The sequence below is a fragment of the Pogoniulus pusillus genome, chromosome 14 (genome assembly GCF_015220805.1).
Source record: "Pogoniulus pusillus isolate bPogPus1 chromosome 14, bPogPus1.pri, whole genome shotgun sequence".
Taxonomy (NCBI): Eukaryota; Metazoa; Chordata; class Aves; order Piciformes; family Lybiidae; genus Pogoniulus; species Pogoniulus pusillus.
In genome coordinates this window covers 785,691-809,802 of record NC_087277.1, presented here as the reverse complement: position 1 = coordinate 809,802, position 24,112 = coordinate 785,691, and the positions used below count along the sequence as shown (strand labels likewise).

The following is a 24,112-nucleotide window of genomic DNA, read 5'->3' as shown; positions in this document are numbered from 1 at the left end:
GGTGAGGGTGTTGCAGGCCAGGCTGGGTGAGGCCTAGAGCAGCTGAGTCTATCTGAGAGGTGTCCCTGGGCATGGTGGGGAGGTTGGAGTAGGTGAGCTCTGAGGTCCCTTCCAATCTGAGCCCTTCTGGGATTCTATGAAATAGAACCAGAAGTGAATGTTCAAGAGCCTAAGACTACTCAGCGAAAACGTGCAGCCAAGGAGGGAAGTGGAAAGCCTTCCATTTGGGTGAGTTACAACCAGCAGAATAAAATGAAGTATAGGAAACATTGCAAAAGGCACAGCTTCAGCTCTTTATCTGAGCTCTCTAAACGTGCTCTGCACATCCACACGTGCCTTGGGCTTGTTTTGATGAACTTTTTGTTGTATTTTTGGCCTTTTCTACTTTTTAACACACCTCCATGAGGATCACTTCCCCACAGTCAAAACGTGCCTCTGTCCGTGGCGAGCTTGTGGCTCTGTCCCTGGGCTCAGGGCAGAGTGTTAGGGTGGTGCTCGTCGTTTGTCTTGCTGGTGGCAGCATGCAGAGATGTGGCTGCTGCTGTCTCAACGAGCCACCCTTTCCAGAATGGCTGTGAAGATCCCAGCCTGAGCAGTTTACAGAGGAAACCTCCCTGATAAGGAATTACTAACTTCAGTGACCGTGGTTGTTGCAGCCCTAGTGAGAGTTGCACTCCTCAGCGTCGGATTGGATGGTGACAAACCTCCTCGCCTCGTGTGTCAGCCTGTGTGTGAACAAAGGAACAGCTTCGTTCCTTCTTATGCCTTCTTCTGTGCATTTAGGAACAGTAGCATGATTAAATTTCTGGCAGGCCTGCTTCATTAAGACAAGGAGAGCTCCAATTATCCTTCTGCTCAGGAGGGAGGGGAGGTTGCAAGCATGGATGAGTTGGATGTGTGTCTGTATCCTATTAGCTTTCTAGAGACTCTTTCTTTTGGCAGCAGTGTCAGCACCAGTTAATGTTCTATTAATCAGGCAGATGGACTTGACTGGATGATCTGCCTGAGTTCCAGGGAAGGGACTCAGGAAAGCTTAGAAATGTGCCATTAGTAAAGTAAGTGTTAACCAGGGCAGATCAGAGTGCTACAGGCACCAAATATTTGCAGGCACAACTGAAAGAGCTCTTTGGCACAGCACATCTGCAGCTTGGGCTGCGTGGGGAGGCGGAAAAAAAGTACCGAGAAGTTTATCTGCTTTAAGGAAAAATTCTGTCAAGAGAGAGTATATGACCTGCTCAGTGTAAGCCCTGAGACTTCAAAAGAATGTGGAAGATGAATGAAGGTTTCATAAAATTCCAGCCCTTCACCTCTGAAGGAAGGGCTGCAGCCTGTACTTGGAGCCTTCATCGCACGCTCTCACGCACGGCATCAAGCGCTGCTTTGTATCAAGTGGAGATTGACAGGAGCGTTTCTCTGCATCTGTTCTGCCCACATGAGAAGCCAGCTTCACAGAGGCGAAGTGTCCTGAGGCTTAAAGTTCTTATAAATAGGAGAATTCCCATTTTTTATAGTGGCAGGGCGGGTATGGTATCCAGCTGTGGCTCTGCTTAGATATTGTTTGCAGCTCTCGCTCAGCTTGTGTTCTGCAGTATCTTGCAGTCTGTTGTCTGGCAGGGTCTGTGATTAATGCTTATTTACAAAAACTCGTGTAAACATCTTAGAACTCAGTCAAACAATGTGCAAGTCAAACAGTGTGCTGCTGGGTCCTGCAGCGACAGATGCCAGGAGAGTGCCGAGTCTGATAGCGGGTAGTCTTCTTCCAACCCCAGCAGCGCCGCGCCGCTGGCATCAGCCTTTTAATGGCGCTTAAATTAATGTTCTCTGCGTTGGTAATGGTCCATAAAGTTTACAGCTTTCTATTTTTCTACATGCAGCATCTCTCCATGTGAAAGGCAGCACAAATCAGCTTGGCTTAATTGTTAACACTGATATTAATAGCAGGTTTACAAGAGCCTGTCACTGGTTGTGCTTTTATGAGCCACAGGCCGTGTATTTGGAGCAGGCACACATTATTCTTATCAGAATCACTCTGCTCTAACTGGTGGCAGTTGCTGTAATTGCAGGGTGGCTGCATGTCAGTGCTACAAATGGGGAGAAATGCAGTTCTGCTGCCTTCTGAGTCTCACTGGAGGACTTTGGTGATTGTTCCTTAACCTCATCTTGAAAAAGGCTGTTTTTTTTCTTAATCCTAGGTGCAGCTTCTGTATGAATTGGCTGAGATCACAGGTAAAGTTTGGAACAAGATCCAGAGGAAAGGAATTCTCTATCAGTCTTCAGCCTACAGTGAGCCTGTGGCAGGAGCAGCCCCTCCTAGCTCTCCAGTTAAAAGCAGCGTTGGTACAGCTCCACCAGACACCAGCACCTGCAGCCCATCCGCTGACATTGGCACCACTACTGAGGTAGGCTGCTGCGACTGCACGGTGCCGCCCGAGCTCCGGCTGACGAGGAGTGGGGAGCAGCAGTCAAGGAAGGCTCAGAGGAGCAGTAATGTGCCTTTGCTCTGATAGGCTGGTGAAGAGTGTTTCCTTAGTGCGGGGGAACAAGAGGAAGGAGCAAGCCAGCCCCCGGACAGTTGCATATTGCGCCTGTGTTGACTGCTTCTCTGTGAAGGCAGTGAGCGGTACTGCTGGTCAGGAGATGATGGTTCCTGTTTGCAGGTGCAGCAGCACTGAGTTGTTAGAACAGGGAGTGGTGTTTGGGGGCAGCTCTGGTACCTGTGGTCAGGAGATGATGGTTCCTGTTTGCAGGTGCAGCAGCACTGAGTTGTTAGAACAGGGAGTGGTGTTTGGGGGCAGTTCTGGTACCTGTGGTCAGGAGATGATGGTTCCTGTTTGCAGGTGCAGCAGCACTGAGTTGTTAGAACAGGGAGTGGTGTTTGGGGGCAGCTCTGGTACCTGTGGTCAGGAGATGATGGTTCCTGTTTGCAGGTGCAGCAGCACTGAGTTGTTAGAACAGGGAATGGTGTTTGGGGGCAGTTCTGGTACCTGTGCTGCCCATCGTTAAAAAAGGCTCTCGGAAGCCATGCAGTAAACTGCTGCAGATCATAAGTGTGAAGCTGTTCTGAGTCTATGCACAGTCCTGATGTCTGAGAGCTGTGTTGTACTCTTAGGGATGGGAAGAGGCAAGAATTACCCCTGGCCAAGCAGAGAGAAGAAGAAAAGGAAGCGTATTTTCTTGTCACATTTCTGATAGACTACTTCAGACAGTGCAGATGCAATGGCTTGTGCCGCAGAGGTTGGCTGTACCGCTCTGATGTGTGGGCTTGGTGGTTGGTGGCTGTCTCTGAACTTACTGAAGGTCTCTCCTGCCATCCAAGCACAGGCTAGGTTTTCATTCTGATGGCATGGGTGCTGTCCTGATCTTCCAGGTGAGGATTGTTGAGCATAAAATGATACACTTACTGAAAAGACTAAGGAATGTTCCCCTCCTTCTTTTTCACCAGTGGAAGCTCTTTGGCCTGTGAGAGTAGGCACTGACTCTGTTTACTGTCACCAGACCTGGCTGCAGGTAGCACCAGCCAGAAATGTGCTTCTCCACTGTTTGAATCATAGAACCATAGAATCAGCCAGGCTGGAAGAGAGCTCCAAGCTCAGCCAGTCCAACCTAGCACCCAGCGCTGGCCAAGCAACCAGACCATGGCACTAAGTGCCCCAGCCAGCCTTGACTTCAACACCTCCAGCCATGGCCACTCCACCACCTCCCTGGGCAGCCCATTCCAATGCCAATCACTCTCCCTGACAACAACTTCCTCCTAACATCCAGCCTAGACCTCCCCTGGCACAGCTTGAGACCTAATATATTGATCTAATGTTACTCACAAAGAAGTCAGTGGGAGCAGATCTAGGTCCATGTTGTTTAGTTTGGGAAATACCTTCTGTTTTTGTAAATTAGAGCTTCCCCCTCCCCCCAGAGTATTATAGCAGTAATTAGAAGGGCCAGGAGGATGCTCAGAGGCTGCAGCAGCTCTGCTGTGAGCACAGACTGAAAGAGTTGGGGCTGTGCAGGCTGGAGCAGAGGAGGCTCCAAAGTGACCTTCTTGTGGTCTTCCAGGATCTGAAGTGGGCTACAAAAAGGCTGGAGAGAGAATTTTGAGGCTGTCAAGGAGTGCCAGGACTGGGGGGAATGGAGCAAAGCTGGAGGTGGGGAGAGTGAGGCTGGAGGTGGGGGGGAAGTTGTTGAGCATGAGAGTGGTGAGAGGCTGGACTGGGTTGCCCAGGGAGGTGGTTGAGGCCCCATGGCTGGAGGTGTTTAAGGCCAGGCTGGCTGAGGCTGTGGGCAGCCTGCTCTAGGGTAGGGTGTCCCTGCCCGTGGCAGGGGGTTGGAACTGGCTGATCCCTGTGGTCCCTTCCAGCCCTGACTGCTTCTATGATTCTATTCTAACATTTTTAGTAGGAGAAATGAGAGCAGGGAGCATACAAAACCAGAGTGCATCAGCCCCAGGTGCCCCTTGCAGCTGCATGTTTTGTAGCCAGCATTGCTAAGGAGCAGCAAGGACCTAGAGAGGGTAATTCAGTAATGTGCATGGCAGCAGGCTGGACCTGGGGCAGTGTCCCACACATTTGTGTTTATGTGTTCCTCTGATTTTTTTAGTCTTAACATCTTGAAATCTGTACTGTGCTGTGTGATAGGTGTGGGGGGGTTCATTTTTCTAGCTTAAGGTGGTTATTTTGTCCTATAGGAGACAAATGATTATTTGTAAAGCTTCTTTCAGCCGCAGTGGACTTGCTATAAATGAAGCAGAAGAAAGCAAACTCTCACAACTGTTTATATTCAACAGCAAAAGGAGTGATTTGTTTATGTGATCTGGGGATGATTTATATTTTAAGCTGTGTGTAATTCTTTTCATGCTGACAAGTTGATAGTGAGCACTGCAGTGCTGTGTGGCTGGAGCTACCTAGCTTGCTGCACTCCGGTCTGGGTGGGGGCGAGACAGGGAGATGTGAGTGAGAGGCTTAAGTACTGCAGGGCTGGAAGCAGTTTGTCATTTTTGCCATCCCTCCTTTGGAAAAGCAAAGGTAGTGCAGACTACAGCAGGCCACTTGTTACTGTTTACTGAAGTGCAAACAGTGGTGGAAGTGTTTAGTCCTTGGGGAGGCTTGGTGATTAAGCAAGAAGGCAGAAGTTATTTTGATAAGGCACAGCATCAGTGTGGCCAAACTCTGATCATCCCTGAGCTCGAGGCAGGCCAAGGACGAAGGCTTCACATGTTTGGGTCTTCCTGAGGAACAAGGGTAAATCCTGCAGAGAAAATAAACTCAGCATATTGGTCAATTTGCAACAGTTGGTGAAAGGATTAAATTGTGTATTCTAGGCCTTGGCACAAAAAGCTGTGGGGAAATGGTTCAGGGTTTCTGACTCTGAGTGTTCTGGGGACCTGGAAACAGAGCAGAAAGTTAATGCAGCAGCATATTTAACTGCAGCAGGCTGGGTGCTGAAAACAAGAGTGCAGCCTCTCCTTGCTTCAGTCTCTTGATTTCTCACTGTAAAATGTCCCTAAGAATTGGACCTTATTTAAAACAAAGCAAAACAAGAGTGAGAGAGATGTCAGCTCCTGCTCAGTTTCACAGCCCCCATGACCGCCCAACGCCTCTGGCTGCAGGGACATTGACAGAAGGCTGAGGAGTGATGCACTTTTCATTCTTCTCCTCCCGAAGGGTAGCTGCATAGCAGCATCTGCCTCCACTGCCACTGCGGGAGAGAATGGGCAGACTCAGCTGCTTACATGTGCTAAATGGCAGAAAATCATCAGAGTGTCCATGTAGAACTGGGGAAGCAGAGAATGGGAGGAGCAGGAGACGGCACTGTGTAGCTGGGGCTGTCTGTTGATCGTCTCTGCAGATGGCACTGCTGTGAGCCCTGAGAGCCTCAGATCCATGCAGTTTAGCTGCACTGTCAAGGTAGCTACTCCAAGCAGCGGTATGCAGAAGTGACTTGGAATGAGGTAACTGGAGTGAAGGGTTCTACACTTCAGCCACAACAACCCCAAGCAGTGCTACAGGCTGGGGACAGAGTGGCTGAGAGCAGCCAGGCAGAGAGGGAGCTGGGGGTGCTGATAGAGAGGAGATGAAGATGAGCCAGCAGTGTGCCCAGGGTCTCAAGTTGTGCCTGGGGAGGTGTAGGTTGGATATTAGGAGGAGGTTCTTGCCAGAGAGAGTGATTGGCATTGAAATGGGCTGCCCAGGGAGGTGGTGGAGTCGCCGTGGCTGGAGGTGTTGAAACAAAGCCTGGATGAGGCACTTAGTGCTGTGGTCTGGTTGATTGGCCAGGGCTGGGTGCCTGCTTGGTTCTATGATTCTCTTTTCCATGCCTATGTGGTTTTTGGTTAGAGCACATCATCTGCTCTCCTCCACTGCATATTTAGAAGAGGAGGATCAGTTGCTAATGATCCATCCGGGGCAGAACCTGTAGCTCTGGTTTCTTGTAAACTTCACAGGTGTAATAGGCTTGGAAGCTGGTGGGAGCCACATTCCCCCGATTCAGAATGTGCAGGTGTTGCGTTTGCCTGCGCAGTCCTGGGTTAGTTTGCTCTGTGTCAGGTTGTGCTGGATAAACACAGCTCTGCAGGAACCCCACTGAGGCTGCCACAAGTAACCTTCTGCCGACATGATCAACTGCCTGAGCCTCTGAAAGCAGTACATCACTGCATGTCTTCAGAGAGTAAACTCCTAGAGAGAAGTGTGGGAAAACCCTGGCCTCTGTTTGCTACAGGGCTGAGTTCTCTGCGTGCTCAAAGCCTAAACACAAACCAGCGCTCAGTGGGAGAAGCAGAAAGTGAGCATCCGAATGCAGTCAATTAACGGAGCTAAAGCAACCCAATTGTCTGTAGAACTCGAGACTTGGCACGGTGGCAGTGTGTATTTGCTGTTAGCTGTACCCTTTTGAGTTTCATTGCCTCGTGTTTTCTTCCGTTTCAACTGCTGGAAACCCAGGCATCTGCCAAAATGGGAGCACAGAGTCGATTTTCTTAGAGAAGGCGTTTGGGAACATGTCCAGTGGGAGAGCCAGGGTGTGCATGGGGGGTGAGGAGGGAGCCTGTCTCTCATTCCCACCTCCTCCATCACAGTTTGTAAGTTAGAGTTTGGCAAAGCGTGCCTGCAGTGCTGCAGGACAGAAAGAGCTTGGGAAAGAGTCCAGCTGTTAATAAATAAACAAACAAATTGAGGCTTTCTCTAGAACAGGAACGGCAGAGTGCTGCATTTCAGTTCCCACAGCATCAACACAGGCTTCAGCTTTGACTTGAACTGCACATAAACACATCCTTAGGTTTAAACGAGTAGTGTTTCTCTCCTTGACCTTGAATTGACTTCTGTTTCGTGATAGCCTCCATCTGAAGGTGTCAGCAGGGGGAAATGGTCCTTGCCTGGCTTCTTCCTTTAGAGCTGCCCAGGGCATCCCTCACTCCCAAAGTACTGCTGACTCCAGCGTCTCTAAAGCAGATGAGATCGGATGAGAACAGCCACCTGAGACACAGGGAAGGTCCAGCACAGAAGCATCATCTTGTAGAGAGATCAGAGGCAAATTCTGAGGCTGTGGGCAGCTGGTGGAAGGCAGTGCCAGAGAAGCTGGGGGATGAGTTACACAAAACAAACCAGAAGAAAGACGCTGGCAGGCTCAGAGCTGCTGCCATGCTGCTGGCAGGGACTTGCAAGTCATGAAAAGGCTTCTCTGCTGTCAGGACAGTGACTGTACGAAGGAAGACTCATTACAACTCAGCTGCAGGGAAGCACAAGCCCCCAGCACTCACCAACCAGTGTGTTTGTAGTGTACTGGGATTACCACACTGGGTGGCTCCTCTGTGGCCCCTCCAGCAGATCTTTGTTCCTTTGCCTTGCAGCTTTCTGATCCTCTTTCCCACTGCATCTCAGAATATTCCTGTCAGCTTCTGGTTGTTTATTGTCCGTTGATGACAGGATTTCATTGGCAGGGAGTGGGTCAGGGAAGCTCTATGCCAAGTGGAACTGAGCCGTGGAGCCTTACAGTTTTACTATAGAATCATTCACTCTGAGATGGGTCAAGAACTGGCTGAAGGGCTGGGCCCAGAGGGTGGTGGTGAATGGTGCCACATCCAGCTGGCAGCTGTCACCAGTGGTGTGCTCCAGGGATCAGTGCTGGGCACAGTCCTGTTCAGTATCTTTATCAATGATCTCCACCACGAGTCCAGCATCAGTGAGTTTGCAGATGACACCAAGCTAGGAGCAGGTGTGGAGCTGTTGGAGGGTAGCAGAGCCCTGCAGAGGGACCTGGCCAGGCTGGATGGGTGGGCAGAGGCCAATGGGATGAGACTGAACAAGGCCAAGTGCAGGGTTCTGCACTTTGGCCACAACAACCCCAAGCAACACTCCAGGCTGGGGCCAGAGTGGCTGAGAGCAGCCAGTTGGAGAGGGAGCTGGGGGTGCTGGCAGAGAGGAGCTGAAGCTGAGGCAGCAGTGCCCAGGTGGGCAGCAGAGCCAATGGCATCCTGGGCTGGCTCAGGAGCACTGTGGCCAGCAGGACAAGGGAGGTTCTTCTGCTCCTGGGCTCAGCATTGCTCAGACCACCCCTTGAGTGCTGTGTCCAGTTCTGGGCTCCTCCATTGCAGAGAGATGCTGAGGTGCTGGAAGGTGTTGAGAGAAGGGCAGCAAGGGTGGGGAGGGTCCTGGAGCACAGCCCTGTGAGGAGAGGCTGAGGGAGCTGGGGGTGTGCAGGCTGCAGCAGAGGAGGCTCAGGGCAGAGCTCATTGCTGTCTGCAGCTGCCTGCAGGGAGGCTGTAGCCAGGTGGGGTTGGGCTCTGCTGCCAGGCAGCCAGCAACAGAACAAGGGGACACAGCCTGAAGCTGTGCCAGGGCAGGTCTAGGCTGGATGTTGTTAGGAAGTTGTTGTCAGAGAGAGTGATTGGCATTGGAATGGGCTGCCCAGGGAGGTGGTGGAGTGGCCGTGGCTGGAGGTGCTGAAGCCAAGCCTGGCTGGGGCACTTAGTGCCATGGTCTGGTTGGTTGGGCAGGGCTGGGTGCTAGGTTGGGCTGGCTGAGCTTGGAGCTCTCTTCCAGCCTGGCTGATTCTGTGATTGTCTAAGAGGAATATATTTTATCTTTCTCCTGATGTTGAAGACGATTGAAATGTGCCAGCACTGAGTCTGAGTAGCCTGGGCACTGCACTAGGCTGGGTGGAAGGAGGCGGAGGGGCAGTGCCAAGCCATAGTTGTTCTCCTCAGCCGCTGCCTGTTTTCCAGGGCGATTCTCTTCAGGGCGGTGATGATTCCCCCTTCTCGGACTCCATTACCTTGGAACAAACCACCAGCAGCATCGGGGTCTCAAGTGGACGTGTCAGCCTCTGGATGCAGTGGATGCTGCCAAAAATCACCATCAAGCTCTTTGCTCCTGATCCTAGAAATAACGGCACAGGTACCGGGCGCTGCTCCCTGCACTCTGCTGCCTTCCATCCCCTCCCTCCTTTTGGAGCGAACTTGGAGCCGTGCCCAGCCTTTACCATCAGTACCAAACACTGTCATGCACAGCTCTGGGCTAGGTCTGTGTTTCACACTGGAACAACCAGCTGTGGTTAGGTTAGTGCATGCCAGCTGGGTCGTTCTTTGCTGCTAACTTGCCCCTCCGCATGGAAAGATGATTTAATGGAGAATAAATTGGCTATTTGGGGGCTGTTCAGGCTGGAGAGGAGAAGGCTCCCAGGTGACATTATTATGAGAAGCCACAGATCAGATTTTAGGTGTGTGACAAAGATGACTCAAGGACTGGAGCAGCTCTGCTGTGAGGAGAGGCTGAGGGAGTCAGGGCTGTGCAGGCTGGAGAAGAGGAGGCTCCCAGGTGGCCTTCTTGTGGCCTTTCAGTATCTGAAGGGGGCTACAAGAATGCTGGAGAGGAACTTTTTGGGCTGTCAGGGAGTGATAGGACTGGGGGGAATGGAACAAAGCTGGAGGTGGGGAGATTCAGACTGGGAGTTAGGAAGAAGTTGTTCAGCATGAGGGTGGTGAGAGCCTTGGAGGGGTTGCCCAGGGAAGTGGTGGAAGCCTCATCCCTGGAGGTGTTTAAGGCCAGGCTGGATGTGGCTGTGGGCAGCCTGATCTAGTGTGAGGTGTCCCTGGGCATGGCAGGGGTGTTAGAACTGGATGCTCCTTGTGTTCTCTTCCAGCTGATTCTGTGATTTGACTTAAGAGGGTGTTGCATTTATTTCATCAGGAGCAACCATTTTCCATTTTGCTGTGCTTTAGTAGTTTGGTTTGTGTGTGTCCATCTTTAGGAAACTCATTTTGTGTCAATAATGTCAAATTGCAGACAACTTCACAATGCAGTCCTTGAAGTCATGGGAGCTGTAGTATGAAGTTCAAGGGAGAAGTGTAGGTGTTGAAAGGAGACCTGTGTGTGGTGCACAGCTCTCCTTCTTCCCTTCAGCTGAGGCGTAGGAAGTTTCATTTAAACACGAGGAGGAATTTGTTCCTGTGAGGGTGCCAGAGCACTGGCACAGGCTGCCCAGGGGGGTTGTGGAGTCTCCCTCTCTGGAGATATTCAAAACCTGCCTGGTTGTGTTCCTGTGTGATCTGCTCTGGGTGGTCCTGCTCTGGCAGGGGGGTGGACTGGAAGAGCTTTGGAGGTCCCTCCCAGGCCCTGACATTCTGTGATTCTAAAGTTAGTTTATCATCCAAGCAGTAATTATTTGAAAGGAGCTTGGGTTCTATAAATGCACTGTGGGACTTGAAGCACTGCTGCTTAGCAATTGGCACTGCTGCTCAGAGAAGTGGGAGAAGATGAGGAGAATGATGAGGAGAGCTGATTTTACAGGAGACGTACTTGAATCTTTGGCTTGAAAAAATCATTACAGGGGAGAAGGAAATCTCAAGTCTTGTTAGAGTAAATCTCTTGACCAAAACCTGTTAATTGTTTTGGTGCATGATAGTGTGAACTCCTGGGCTAACAATCCAATATCTAAGTCTCTACACATCTGCACAAAAAGATCTGGATTCCAGGAGTTGTTCTGTTTCCTGCCTGTGTGACACTTGAGTCAAAAAAGTGCTTTGTGAATGAGCAGCATCATTTCCAAAGTCTGGTGTCTCAGACATATTCCTTGCTGTTCAAACCAGCAGAGCTGGGGTGCAGCACTGCTGACTTGGGTTTTCTTGGGCTGTTGCAGAGGTGTGTGTTGTCAGTGAGCTGGAAGACCTCAGTGCCTCAGTGGACATGCAGGATGTCTATACCAAAATCAAATGTAAAATCGAAAGCTTCAATATCGACCACTACAGGAACAGGTAAGTGCTGCTGGTTACTCTCATGCAGATAAACACACAAATGAAACAGCATCACAGAGATGAGAAGTCACAGAGCAGGCTTTAGTTACGTGACAAAGATGCTCCAAGGGCTGCAGCAGCTCTGCTGTGAGCACAGGCTGAGGGAGCTGGGGGGGTGCAGCCTGCAGAGGAGAAGGCTCCAGGGGGACCTTAGAGCTGCTGCCAGTGCCTGAAGGGGTCCTGTAGGAAGGCTGCAGAGGGACTGCTCCTGAGGGTGTCTGAGACAGGCCAAGGTGAATGGTCTGGAGCTGAGGCAGAGCAGGGTTAGAGTGGAGCTGAGGAAGAAGTTGAGTGTGAGGGTGGTGAGAGTCTGGCCCAGGCTGCCCAGGGAGGCTGTGGCTGCTTCCTCCCTGAGCATCCTCGAGGTCAGGCTGAAGTGTTTTGCCCTTCTCTTGCCTGATGTGACTAACTTCCAGCTGTTTAGGTAAGGGCATGGTGTGGCCTTTAAGTAACACAGAAACAGGCGCATGTAGTGTGGGGGGGTTTGCTCAAAGCTGCTTTAATGTGTTCCTTTTCTGTCTTGCCCTCTGCCGTGCCTGCTGGCCTGGCTGCAGCCTCGGGGCAGACTGCTGGTCGCTGGGGCAGTGTGGAGGTGTGCTCCTGTCCTGCACTGACAAGCTCAACAGGCGCACGCTGCTGGTGCGGCCCCTCGGCAAGCAGGACCCCTTCAGCACCTTCTCAGGCTTCTTCCCCTCGGTAAGAACCTTCTGAAAACTTCTGCTGCACACAACTGCCACTAAGAAATGCCAGCTGGAATTAAACCCCTGGCATGGTTTGGGTGTTCCCTGCCCCCCGCTCTTCTGAACGCACCCAGACTGGGCTCAGCCGGCTGGAAGTTAAGGACTGCAGCTTTACATCCACAGCTTAGCACAGGATACAAGCAGAGAGTTACATCTACAGCTACAGACAGAAATAGGCAAGGGAAAGGCAATACAGAAACACAGCAGCCCTCCAGAAACCAGAGCCCCCATGAGGGGCTCCCAACCACCCTTCCACCTCCTTCCCACCCCTCTACCTTATCCCAGAGTCCACCTTGCATGCAAGGTGAGCTGGAAGGATTGGCAAGGGGGGTTGGAAGCAGGAGGATTAGTTACATAGACCCAAGCAGAAGGGAAGCACAGGCTCTGAGAGGCAGAGACCCACACTCTCTTATCTATGTTTGTGTCCTTGCTTTTACACATCTCAGCAAGCCTGTGAGTGCAGCAGACACCAGCATTGTTTGCTTTTCACAGCCTGTCATCTAATTTCTCTCATTCAAATACTCCACTTTGCCTCAAACTAGCACAACCCCCGCACCTCCAATGGCTTTAGTTTCTTGTCATCAACTATATTGTTTGGTGCTGAGTATCAATTACTACTGATGATAGCACTGATTGCTGCCCCTTGTTCATTGTACTCACTCTGCTGGGAAGTGATCCTCCCGCTCTGCTCTGCACTGCTGAGACCCCACCTGGAGTACTGCATCCAGTTCTGGAGCCCCTGGGACAAGAGGGATGTGGAGGTGCTGGAAGGTGTCCAGAGAAGGCCCACAACGATGAGCAGAGGACTGGAGCTGCTCTGCTGTGAGGAGAGACTGAAGGACTTGGGGCTGTTCAGTCTGGAGAGGAGGAGGCTCCCAGGTGGCCTTCTTGTGGCCTTTCAGTGTCTGAAGGGGGCTACAAGAAAGCTGGGGAGGGACTTTTTGGGCTGTCAGGGAGTGACAGGACTGGGGGGGATGGAGCAAAGCTGGAGGTGGGGAGAGTCAGGCTGGATGTTAGGAAGAAGTTGTTCAGCATGAGGGTTGTTCAGCATGAGCCCATTGGAATGGGCTGCCCAGGGAGGTGGTGGAGGCACTGTCCCTGGGGGTCTTCAAGAAAAGACTGGAAGAGGCACTCAGTGCCATGGTCTAGTTGACTGGCTAGGGCTGGGTGATAGGTTGGACTCGATGATCTTGGAGGTCTCTTCCAGCCTGGTTGATTCTATGATTCTATGATTCTATGGTGAGAGGCTGGAATGGGTTGCCCAGGGAAGTGGTTGAGGCCCCATGGCTGGAGGTGTTTAAGGCCAGGCTGGATGAGGCTGTGGGCAGCCTGATCTAGTGTGAGGTGTCCCTGCCCATGGCAGGGAGGTTGGAACTGGCTGCTCCTTGTGGTCCCTTTCAACCCTGACTGATTCCATGGTTCTAATAGTAGTTGTGAGTGCTGGGTTTTGTAGCTACAGGAGCAGGCTGGATGGTTCACAACCTTGTGCATCACAGCAGTGCACTGAAGTCAGTGGGACTGGGTGTGTGCAAAGCAAGCAGATACAGTGATGTGTGGAGACCAAAGATGTAAAAGCCAGCACTGAATGTTGCCGTTTGCTGCTGCAGTCCCCATCTCTACTCGAGGGATTTGTCACTGCAGTATCCATTTCTGCAGCCTTTTAAAGCTACCCTTCCAGTTCTGATAATGCAACAATTGCCAATTCTGTGTTTGAGTCTTTGTTTGAATGCTTGGGATGTTAATTGCTGATTCAGGATACCTCAGTGGGAGATTTAACCCTGTTTTCTTCTTGCACGTTCATCTTTCAAAGACTTTATATGGTAGGAGAGAGTCCAGAGGAGGACCACAGAATGAGGGGACTGGAACATCTCTCCTGTGAAGAAAGCCTGAGAGAGTTGGGGTTGTACAGCCTGGAGAAGAGAGGGCCCCAGAAACCTTCATCACAGCCTTTCAGTAGTTAAAGGGCCCTGCAAGAAAGTTGGGGACAACATTTTGGCAGGGCCAGTTGTGACCATGCAAGGGGACATGGTTTTAAACTACACCAGTGTAGATTTAGACTAGATATTAGGAAGAATTTTGCACAATGAAGCCTAGGCACAGTCCAGGTCAGTTGGACAGGGCTCTGCTTAAAGATGTCCCTGCTTACTGCAGGGGAGCTGTGCTAGGGGACCTTTAAAGGTCCCTTTCCACCCCAAATCATGCTGTAATTCATAGACTCATAGAATCAGTCAGGGTTGGAAGGGACCACAAGGAGCAGCCAGTTCCACCCCCCCTGCTATGGGTAGGCACACCCTACCCTAGAGCAGGCTGCCCAGAGCCTCATCCAGCCTGGCCTCAAACACCTCCAGCCATGGGGCCTCAACCACCTCCCTGGGCAACCCATTCCAGGCTCTCGCCACTCTCCTGCTCAACAACTTCCTCCTCACCTCCAGCCTGAACCTACCCACCTCCAGCTTTGCTCCATTCCCCCCAGTCCTGGCACTCCCTGAGTGCCTCAAAAGTCCCTCCCCAGCTTTTTTGTAGCCCCCTTCAGATCCTGGAAGGCCACAAGAAGGTCACTTTGGAGCCTCCTCTGCTGCAGCCTGCACAGCCCCAGCTCTTGCAGTCTGTGCTCACAGCAGAGGTGTGGCTCTGTGTCCTGACAAATGCCTGGCTGTGTAGAACCTTCTCACGAGAGTGGAAGCTCTGTGTGGTCTGATTTTGTCCACATTGGTCTGTTTTCTCCTGCAGTGTTTCAGCTCTTATAGGAAGCTGACAGACCGATTTGTTTTAATTGACTTAATTAGAAAAGCTCCCAGGTTTGCAGTGCCTAAATCCTGTCTGCTGCTTGTTTAACAGAGAGACACTGATCTTCTCCTAACCAGGCCTGGGTTACAGTAACTTGTTCTGCATCAAGTGGAAGATGCAAAATGGCACTGTTTTCATTTGTGCCATGTGATGAAAGGCAGTAATTAAACAATCCTGTGCAGTTCTGCCAGAATGCTTCTTGCACTGCCAAGATCCTGGGTGTCCTGCTTCATACCTTTGCACTTTTCCTATAGCCCTTTGGAGGAGAGTGTGAGAAGTGCGCTCTGCATCCTCCGGGGGCTGGGTGTCTCATTGTCAGCTGAGGGGAGAGGGAAGGAATCTGCTCATTTCAAAGTGCAGTGCATGCCTTCATTGAAGTGATGTGCTTTAGCACATAGCAGAGCTTCTGTCTTTAGAAACTCAGAGCTCTCGAGGGCAGAACCAGCTCGGTTTTCACCCGGAGGCCTGTGCAGCTCAGATCTGACGCGGTGCTTTATACACCTGTGTTCAGGTAGTGTGAAGCTGTCACAGCAGCCAGGTGTTACTTTAGCACCTCTGATACATGCATGTGCAGGGGGAGCAATGCAAGGGGCTAGAATCTACTTCTACAGTGCCTGCAGAGAATACCTGTGTGAACAAAGAGCAGTAAATGGAGGTAAACCATGGGCTTGTTTGGGGGTTTTGACTGATTGGCTCTAAATTTCATACAACATAAACAGAAAAAAGTGTTCAGCAGTCCTTAGGTTTAGCTGGCACAGCAGTGAAGTGTGGGCATACTGTGACAGCAGAAACAAAGGGACTTGTTTTAGTCCTCTCCAGAGAGTGGAAAGCTGTTGGAAAACACAGAACAACCCTTTAGGAGGCTGACAGAGCTCTTGGCAGTCCAGAGGCGTTACAGGTGTGTGGGGTTTGTAGCAGTTTGCTTATTTTTTTTCTCCCTTGAAGCAGACAACTGCAAAACTTCTGGATGGCTCTCACCAGCAGCATGGGTTCCTTTCTCTCACCTACACCAAAGCAGTGACCAAGAACGTGCGGCACAAGCTGATCTCCAGGAACGAGCGGAGGACCTTCCACAAGCTGTCAGAAGGTCACACTGATGGCTCTCCACACTTTCTGCATGAGATCCTCCTCTCTGCTCAGGCTTTTGATGTTGTCCTCTGTTTCCCCCTGCTCAATGCCATTGCAAGCATTTTCCAAGCCAGGCTGCCGAGGAGTCCGAAGGAGAAAAGGAAGTCCCCAGGCCAGCCCATGCGGACTCATGCTCTGACTTCCCGCAACTTGCCTCTGATTTATGTCAACACTGGTGTCATTAGAGTCTTCTTCCCCAGGAGTGAGGAAGGTCATCGCCCTGCAGAGGGTACAGTATTTTGTGCTAGACTCTTTTTTGCTCTGCTCTCTTGTAGACAAATACTCTAAGTCACTGGCTGCTGCTAGGGCCCTCAGTTGTAAGGGCCAGTTTGGAGACATGCCTTGTGACTGGTGCCCAGCAGTGTTAGCTGAAGCTATTCAGACTCACTTATGTAAGAGGCTTTCAGGTATTCCAGAGGTGTGGATAGAGTGAGGTGTTCTCCCGGACAACAGGCAGTAGCTGTCTGATCGATAGTGCCCTTCTTGGTAAGAAATGGCTGCCTTTTCATACACAAGTTGGATCTGCATCTCTGTACAGTCATGGGATGCACTGGGTTGGAAGGGACAGCTAGAGGTCATCTAGTCCAACCCCACTGAAGTGAACAGGAACATCCCCTTCTACATCAGGTTGCTCCAGCCTGACCTTGAATGTCTCCAGGGATGTGGCCTCAACCCTGGGAAACCTGTACCAGTTTTCCACCACCCTCATAGTAAGGAATTTCTTCTTGATGTGCAGTCTGACTCACTGCCCCTTGTCCTATCCCTGCCAGCCTTTGGGAACAGTCCCTCCCCATTCTCTTGTAGGATCCTTTCAGCTACTGAAAGGCTGCTCTGAGGTCTCTCTGGAGCCTTCTCTTCCCCAGGCTGAACAACCCCAGCCCTCTGATTGTGTTGGTGGCCCTCCTCTGGACCTGTTTCATCAGGTCCATGTCTTTCTTGCGTTGTGGGCCCAGCGCTGGGCCCAGTACTGCAGGTGAGGTGTCGGAAGAGCAAAGCTGGACATGCTTATCAATGCAGCCCAGGCTGCCCCTGGCCTTCTGGGCCAGTACAGAGCACGGCAGATCTTGGTGTATAAATAAAGAGGCAGTGACATGGGACTTAGAGCTGTTGGGAACACAGTCACTGGCACTGCCAGCAGCTCTTCTAGAGATGAGAAGAGGAAGAGCAGCAGGTAGTGTGATGCTGCCCTGAGGTGTCCATGTCGGTCCTTCGGCGGGGGGTCGCCAGCACGTGCGACAGCACACAGTGGAATCCTGAGAGTGCAGCTGTTAGGTTGTGCTCAGAGCCTAACTGCAAGGAGAGCAGGCAGTGGGAATTTACACACGTCTTGGTTTTGCCAACATCCTCTGCAGTTTTGCAACTGGGAATGCTGAAAACACAGAAGATAAAATTAGACTGCCTGTGCTGACAAGAAAGACTGATGACAGCAGTTGGAAGGGAGTCCCAGGGCGAGCTGTCAGTGACATCCTTTATAACCATGTGCTTGTAGCTGCATGGCTATCTTTAAGAGAAACAATTAAACACACTCCTTTGCTTGTAAGTGCATACAGAGAGCAGAGTTGCTGTGGGCAAGCATGGATGGAGGGAGGGAAAATCTGCATGCTTTGAAAGAATGAGATAAGTGCAGCTTTGTAAGCTCATGAGAAAGCCAGCTGCAGTCTGAGGTGCCCCTCAGAAAGTCAGCACTCTTCTGCTTTCCTTCCTTCTTCCACCTCTCATTTCCCAAACTCCCCTCTGTTTCTGAAGGCCAGATAAAGCACCTTTCTATCAGCATCAGAATGTTAAGTACTTACCTCCTCCTCTATGTTCTGAGGCAGTATTTTTTTGTTAGTTGTTGTAAATAGTTTGATTCTGCAGCTGTTAGGTGATGGTTGATAAGGAAATTAACAATCAGAGAGGTTTTTCCTATGCTCAGTGCTATGGAGCAAGTCAGAAATAGAGTCTGGCCCAGTATGGACTACCATGAGGGTAGTGGGATGCTGGAACAGGTTGTCCAGGGTGGTGGCTGACACCCCATCCCTGGAGATATTCAAGGAGAGGCTTGACAGGGCTCCGGGCAACCTAATCTAGTTGAGGATGTCCCTGCTTACTGCAGAGGCCGCTGGACTTAGGTGACCTTTGGAGGTTCCTTCCAACCCAGACCATTCCATGACTTTATTGCTTATTGCCTTCAAGAGCAAGAGGAATTAGAAGCAATAGTAAGGAGTAAGAGTTGAATGTGACCCATGTTACAGGTGTGCTAGGTCAGGAAAGTGTGATCTATTGTAGATGTTTGCCCCCAGAATGCTTTATTTGCTCCAGCAGCTGTGTCCTTCTTCTGCTGGGGACACCACAACTGGAGGAAGGATTGGAGGTGAGGTCCCAGCAGAGCAGAGCCAAGGGCCACAATCCTTCCTCTTGGCCTGCTGCCCACAGTCATAGAATCATAGAATCAGCCAGGCTGGAAGAGAGCTCCAAGCTCAGCCAGCCCAACCTAGCACCCAGCCCTGCCCAACCAACCAGACCATGGCACTAAGTGCCCCAGCCAGGCTTGGCTGCAACACCTCCAGGCACGGCCACTCCACCACCTCCCTGGGCAGCCCATTCCAATGCCAGTGTTGTGGCCGAGGTCCTCTGGGTGCAGCCAGTGCATAGCTGCCTGCTGGGCTGCATGAGGGCACTGCTGGCTCCTGAGGAGCTCCTCAGCCACCATCTCCCCCAAGACTCTTCCTTCAGGGCTGCTCTCAGCCCGCTCTGCACCCAGGCTGTAGCTGTGCCTGGGGCTGGCCTGGCCCAGCTGCAGGTAGTGTTTCAAGATCTAGCCAACTTCCTACGCTCCCTTGGTGATGAAGACAACTAAGGCTGCAGAAGCAATAGCTAACAAATAGAAGCAAGAATGAATGCACAGCAGAACACTAGAAATAAAGCTTGTAAGTTGCAAAGAAAGCTGACAAGAAGTGGTAAAGACAGGGAGAATCCACATCTGGCTCGCTTGAGGACAGCAGGACTTGCAGCAGCCAGGATCACTGGAAAGGCCTTGATAAATCTGTTGCTAGTGGAAGAGCAAAGGCAGCCTGGTGAATAAATGCACGTCCTGCACTTGCAGGAGTGATCTATTCCTGCCACTTGAGCGCGGCTCTGCACTTTGAAGTCTCTCCTGACATATGGTCTCTAACGTCCTCTTTGCTCGCCGATAAGCAGCATCAGATCGGCCAGGCTGAGGAACTTATGCTCAGGGATCCCAGGCTGATGAGGCTAATTTTTACCACGCCTTGGCAGAGCAGGGCTGAGGCAGAGGAGTGTTTCTCCAGGCACATGGAAGGTGGAGTGCTGAGAGCAAACTGAACAGGTAGTTTGGGAGCTGTCCCTCCGAGAGAGCAAAGGAAAATGTCTCTGACAGGAGTCAGCTGATAATGGATTACAGATTTTTACATGATCATAAAGAGAGGTTTATGGCAGATTAGTTCTTGTTAAACACAGCTGACTTCCATTCTTCCTTCTGATTTCAGATCTTACAGGGTTAAATCTGTGCTTAGGCTTTTGTAAGGAATCAGAGAATGCTAAGGGGTGGAAGGGACCTCCAGAGATCAGCCAGCCCCACCCCCTGCCAGAGCAGCAGCGCCCAGGGCAGGGAACACGGGAGCACATCCAGGTGGGGATGGAAAGGCTCCGGAGCAGGAGAGTCCACAGCCTCTCTGGGCAGCCTGCTCCAGGGCTCTGACACCCTCACAGTAAGAAACTTTTTCCCTCCTGTTCCCCTGGCACCTCCTCTGCTCCGGCTTGCCCCCAGTGCCCCTTGTGCTGCCAGTGGACATCGCTGGCATGTGTGTGTCTGCTGAGCAGGAGCTGCAGCAGACTCAGTCTTTCCCTGGCGGTAAATCTCACAGGTTTAGCTCACCACAGGCAATGTGATGCTGTATTTTTCTGGGCAGAACTTGGGTTTCTCCCTGATAGGCTTTTACTCTGATGTGATCACTGCATTTAGAAGTAGGACTTTGTACATGTGGCTGAAACTTGACTGTGATGGAGGTGAAGCAGAAAGCACAGATTTTTGCTCTTGGAGTGATTCAATTGCTGGTGTGGAATGCACTGAGCAGTGTACATCTTGTGCTTTGTGCCTGTGTCAGATTGCAGCCTCTTCTTTCAGTCCTTGTGTCTGAATGCCTCATGTGTGCTGCAGCCCATGCCAAATGCTGCCAGGATGCTTGCAGCGGAATGCAGCTAGAGCTAGGCTGAGGCTGTGTGGCTGGAATTGCTGGGATTTCAGCAGGTAGTTATTGGAGAAGCAGCCATAGCATTAGGAAGTCCGTGGGATCCACAGCATCTGGGGCAAAACAAGACAAACAAGAGAAGTCACAGATCAGATTTTATTGTCTGACAAAGGTGCTCCAAGGGCTGGGGGTGTGCAGCCTGCAGAGGAGAAGGCTCCAGGGGGACCTCAGAGCTGCTGCCAGTGCCTGAAGGCATCCTGCAGGAAGGCTGCAGAGGGACTGCTCCTGAGGGTGTCTGAGACAGGCCAAGGGGGAATGGTTTGGAGCTGAGGCAGAGCAGGGTTAGAGTGGAGCTGAGGAAGAAGCTGTTGAGTGTGAGGGTGGTGAGAGTCTGGCCCAGGCTGCCCAGGGAGGCTGTGGCTGCCTCCTTGGTGGGGGTGTTGAAGGCCAGGCTGGGTGAATCTTTGGTCAGCTGAGTCTAGCTGAGAGGTGTCCCTGGGCATGGTGGGGAGGTTTGGGGAGATGAGCTCTGAGGTCCCTTCCAAGCTGAGCCATTCTGTGATGAAAGTCTGTGAGGAAGTTAAGTGACAATCTGTTTGTCTTTCCTGCCTCCCAGCAGCACTACTGAGTTTGCAGTTTTAGGGTGGGGTATTTCTGCATCTGTTGTCACTGCTCAGTAGAACTGAACCTTCAGCAGACATTCAGATGTGTTTAAGAAGTAGTTTCTTGGTGTTTCTGCTGTGTGCATTTGACTTCTAATCAAACCCACATTTTCTCTCCTCCTGACTGCAGCTAATCCAGCAATTAAAGAAGACACTTTGGTTCTCAAGGTTGGATCTGTCTCCATGGCTCCTCAGGCTGACAACCCTCTGAGCAGAGCTGTGCTCAGAAAAGACATTTATCAGTAAGTGCTGGGGGAGGGCTCTGGGTTCTCCTAGATGGGCTCAGAAGAAGTCATTTTGAGCAGAGTTAATTGATCAATGAAAGGGCTACGTGCAGCCTGTGAGAATGCTCCTCACATACAAGCGTTTGATTTTCAGCCCCAGGTTTTTCTGATTTTCTTCACTTGTGGCCTTTCAGATCCATTTAGACAAATCAAGCTCTCCTCTGAAGTGCTGATGAATAACAGAATTTAAATGTCAAGTCATTACAATGCCTAAGCTCACAGATGAGAACGTTTTAAGAGGCTTTCTTTTGTGCAACTCCCACCAAGTTCACCTAAGAGGGAGGGAACTTTTCGTGCCTACCAAAGCGCTCGGTAGCCACAGAGTGTGAAGGAGATGGATTTAAATAACAGCAGTGGTAAACACGGGTCCAAACTGTAGGATTCTTGATGTCATGCAGATCAAAGCTGAAGGGAAGGCAAACTTCTGAGGGGCTCTCTCCCAGTAAACACATCTTCTGTGAAGGAGCTGTGCTCTGGGTTGTGTCACTGAGTGTGTGCAAACCGCGGCCCTGGTCCCGAGGCAGCCAGAGTGGAACATGTGTAATCAACATGATAAAAGTAATATACGACCCCGAGGAGAGCTGCCAGTTGTTGCCAGACATAAAAGTATGGTTGCAAATAATACCAAGTGAGAAAAGTCACAGAAATGCAGCTGAACAAGTGTCTTAGACTTCCTGTTGGTCTGCTTTTCAGATGTGGCAATATTTTTAACTGCTTCGTAGTGCTCTTCCAGAGAAATTACAAACATCAGGACCTTTTCCCAGCAGTAAAACATTTGCTGCCTGGAAGATGACAGCAAGTTTTACTTTTAGGCAAGATCAGGGTTTTCAGAGCATGAAACGTCTCCTCTTTCCCCTCTGATCACTTAGAAGTTGTAAGAGAGTCTTTCTCTTCACATTTCCATGTGGAAATATTTCATGGTTTTCCTTGTATGTCTAATTCTTTACTTTATCAGAGCCTGATCCCACTCTCAGTGTGCCCACAGATAGAAGAGGTCTCCCCCAGATCAGTACAAGCCCTTTTTGCTTCTGCTCCCTCTGCTAGAGAACAGCCCCATCAAATAGTCACAGCTCCTGGGCTGGAAGGGACCCAGAGAGCTCACCTTGTCCAGCCCCCTGCAGTCGGCAGGGACAGCTCCAGCTGGAGCAGGCTTGACCTGAAATCAGGCAATCACAGAATGGTTTAGGCTGGAAGGGAGCTCAAAGCTCAGCCAGTTCCGACCCCCTGCCATAGGCAGGGACACCTCCCACTAGAACAGGTCACTCAAGGCCTCATCCAACCTGGCATTGAACACCTTCAGGGAGGTTGTGGAGCACAGAATCACCCACTGTGGTCTTTGGGTGATTCTGTGCTCCACAGCCTACCTGGGCAACCTGTGCCAGTGTCTCACCACCCTCACTGCAAACAACTTCTTCCTAACATCCACTTTCAATCTCCCCTCTGCCACTTCAAACCCATTCCTCTTTGTCCTGTCATTACCAGACCTTGTCAATAGTCCCTCCCCAGCCCTCCTGTAGGCCCCTTCAGATACTGAAAGGCTACTATAAAGTCTCCTGGAAGCCTTCTCTTCTCCAGTCCTCTGAGTCTTACATCCAACCCCTTCTGAACTAGGTTTGGGCTAGTGCCCAGCTCTCCCATCTGCCCAAGCCTTTTCTGTGCTCCTTTACTCCCCCAATGGCACTGGCTTTAGTGGTCTTAAACTACACCAGCAGAGAGCATCAGGTTACTCTGCAGAGTTTTATGAGGCAATATAGAAGTCAGTGGTGGGTGGTCTTTTGGTTTTCAGAGAATCCTAGAATGGCTCAGGTTGGAAGGGACCTCAGAGATCATCTACTCTGACCCCCAGCCTGGAAGGCAGCTCTGAGATCCCCCTGGAAACTTCTCCAGGCTGACCAACCCCAGCCCCCTCACAGCAGAAGTGGGTTTGAGATTGCTTAACACAGGATTTGCCCTTTTTAATCTGCCCACTGTAGCTGTGATTGGGTGACAGAAACGTGGAGCTGGAGCTGGTACAGAGTGCTTAGAAGTTCAGCATCCAGCCCAGACAGTCAACATTCTGGGGAAAGGTTTCCTGCTGAGTATCAGCAGAGATCCCAGCAGTGACCTGGGTACAGCAAGCTTGGTGGCTGGAGCTGATGACCTCAAGATTCTTTTCCAACCTGAGTGATTGTATGGTGGAGAGGCTCTTAAAGCATAATTCAGCAGCCTGTTGAGCAGTGGATAATTAGCTGCTGCTGCAGCTTTCACAGCATCCCGACATGGCATCTCCGACTTTTTCCAGCCTCTTCTCTTCTAATTTGCTGCTGCTGCTGCTGCTGCTTTTAATGGAGTCAAAGCAAATAAATCACTGTCTGACCCACTGCCTTCACACTGTTCTTGGTGTGGGGACGCAAACTTAATTTGTGCTGTCACTTGGGTTTGAGCAGTCCTCTGTTTAGGTCTGCACCACAACCACGTGCAATTAATGTCACTGCTGTAGTGTTTCATGAGAAGAAGTTTTGCTTCTCATTTAGAAACCATCTCCTAGAGGCTGGGAAGCTTTTTCATGGCTGAGGGCTGGACAGAATTTCCAAACAGCTTTTGAATTTGTGCTCTGGATTTATACATGAAAAACTGAGTCTGCTCATTTATTATTAACAGAAGGTAAATCCTGCAGTGGCTGCGAGTCGTACGGAAGGAGCTGGACCACTCTGGCCTGCAAGCTGAAGTGGCTCCAGCTGTATCTGAGGAAAAACAGTTCACTTGCTTAGCTTGGAGAGAGAGCTAAACTGAGAAATAAACCTTGGGAAGCTTTGGGCAGAAAGCTTTCTTCAGTTGCTGCTGGAAGTTGAACAGAAATGGATTAGCACAGTAACCTCACTTGCCTTATAGCATGTGAAAACAAGTCTGTTTCCTCCAGCAGAATCTGGAGCTTTGGTGGAGACAATTCATACAGGTAGCAAGGAGAGTTCTGTGTGCACAGTAGTAAATGCAGGGCTGCTGAAGGAAGTACAGTGACACACTTTTAGCTGGTCACAGTAAGAGACAAGTTCTCTTTTCAGATTGT

The 24,112-nt window shown here is 50.8% G+C and overlaps 1 protein-coding gene across 6 annotated transcripts in view; it reads left to right on the top strand.

Moving 5' to 3' along the window:
• The window catches only part of VPS13B (vacuolar protein sorting 13 homolog B), a 333,604-nt gene that overhangs the window by 169,149 nt on the left and 140,343 nt on the right, over positions 1 to 24,112 (top strand). For 4 of the 6 annotated variants that reach the window (XR_010304753.1, XM_064154027.1, XM_064154028.1 and 1 more), the window contains exons 25-30: positions 2,193 to 2,399; positions 9,209 to 9,380; positions 11,122 to 11,236; positions 11,830 to 11,971; positions 15,748 to 16,159; positions 20,913 to 21,024. Coding sequence is in view for 5 of the 6 variants with exons in the window: in XM_064154027.1 (XP_064010097.1) it covers positions 2,193 to 2,399; positions 9,209 to 9,380; positions 11,122 to 11,236; positions 11,830 to 11,971; positions 15,748 to 16,159; positions 20,913 to 21,024 (1,160 nt within the window). In the remaining variant the exon portion in view is untranslated. The remainder of the gene's footprint in view (positions 1 to 2,192; positions 2,400 to 9,208; positions 9,381 to 11,121; positions 11,237 to 11,829; positions 11,972 to 15,747; positions 16,160 to 20,912; positions 21,025 to 24,112) is intronic. The other 2 variants (XM_064154029.1, XM_064154026.1) reach the window with 1 other exon arrangement.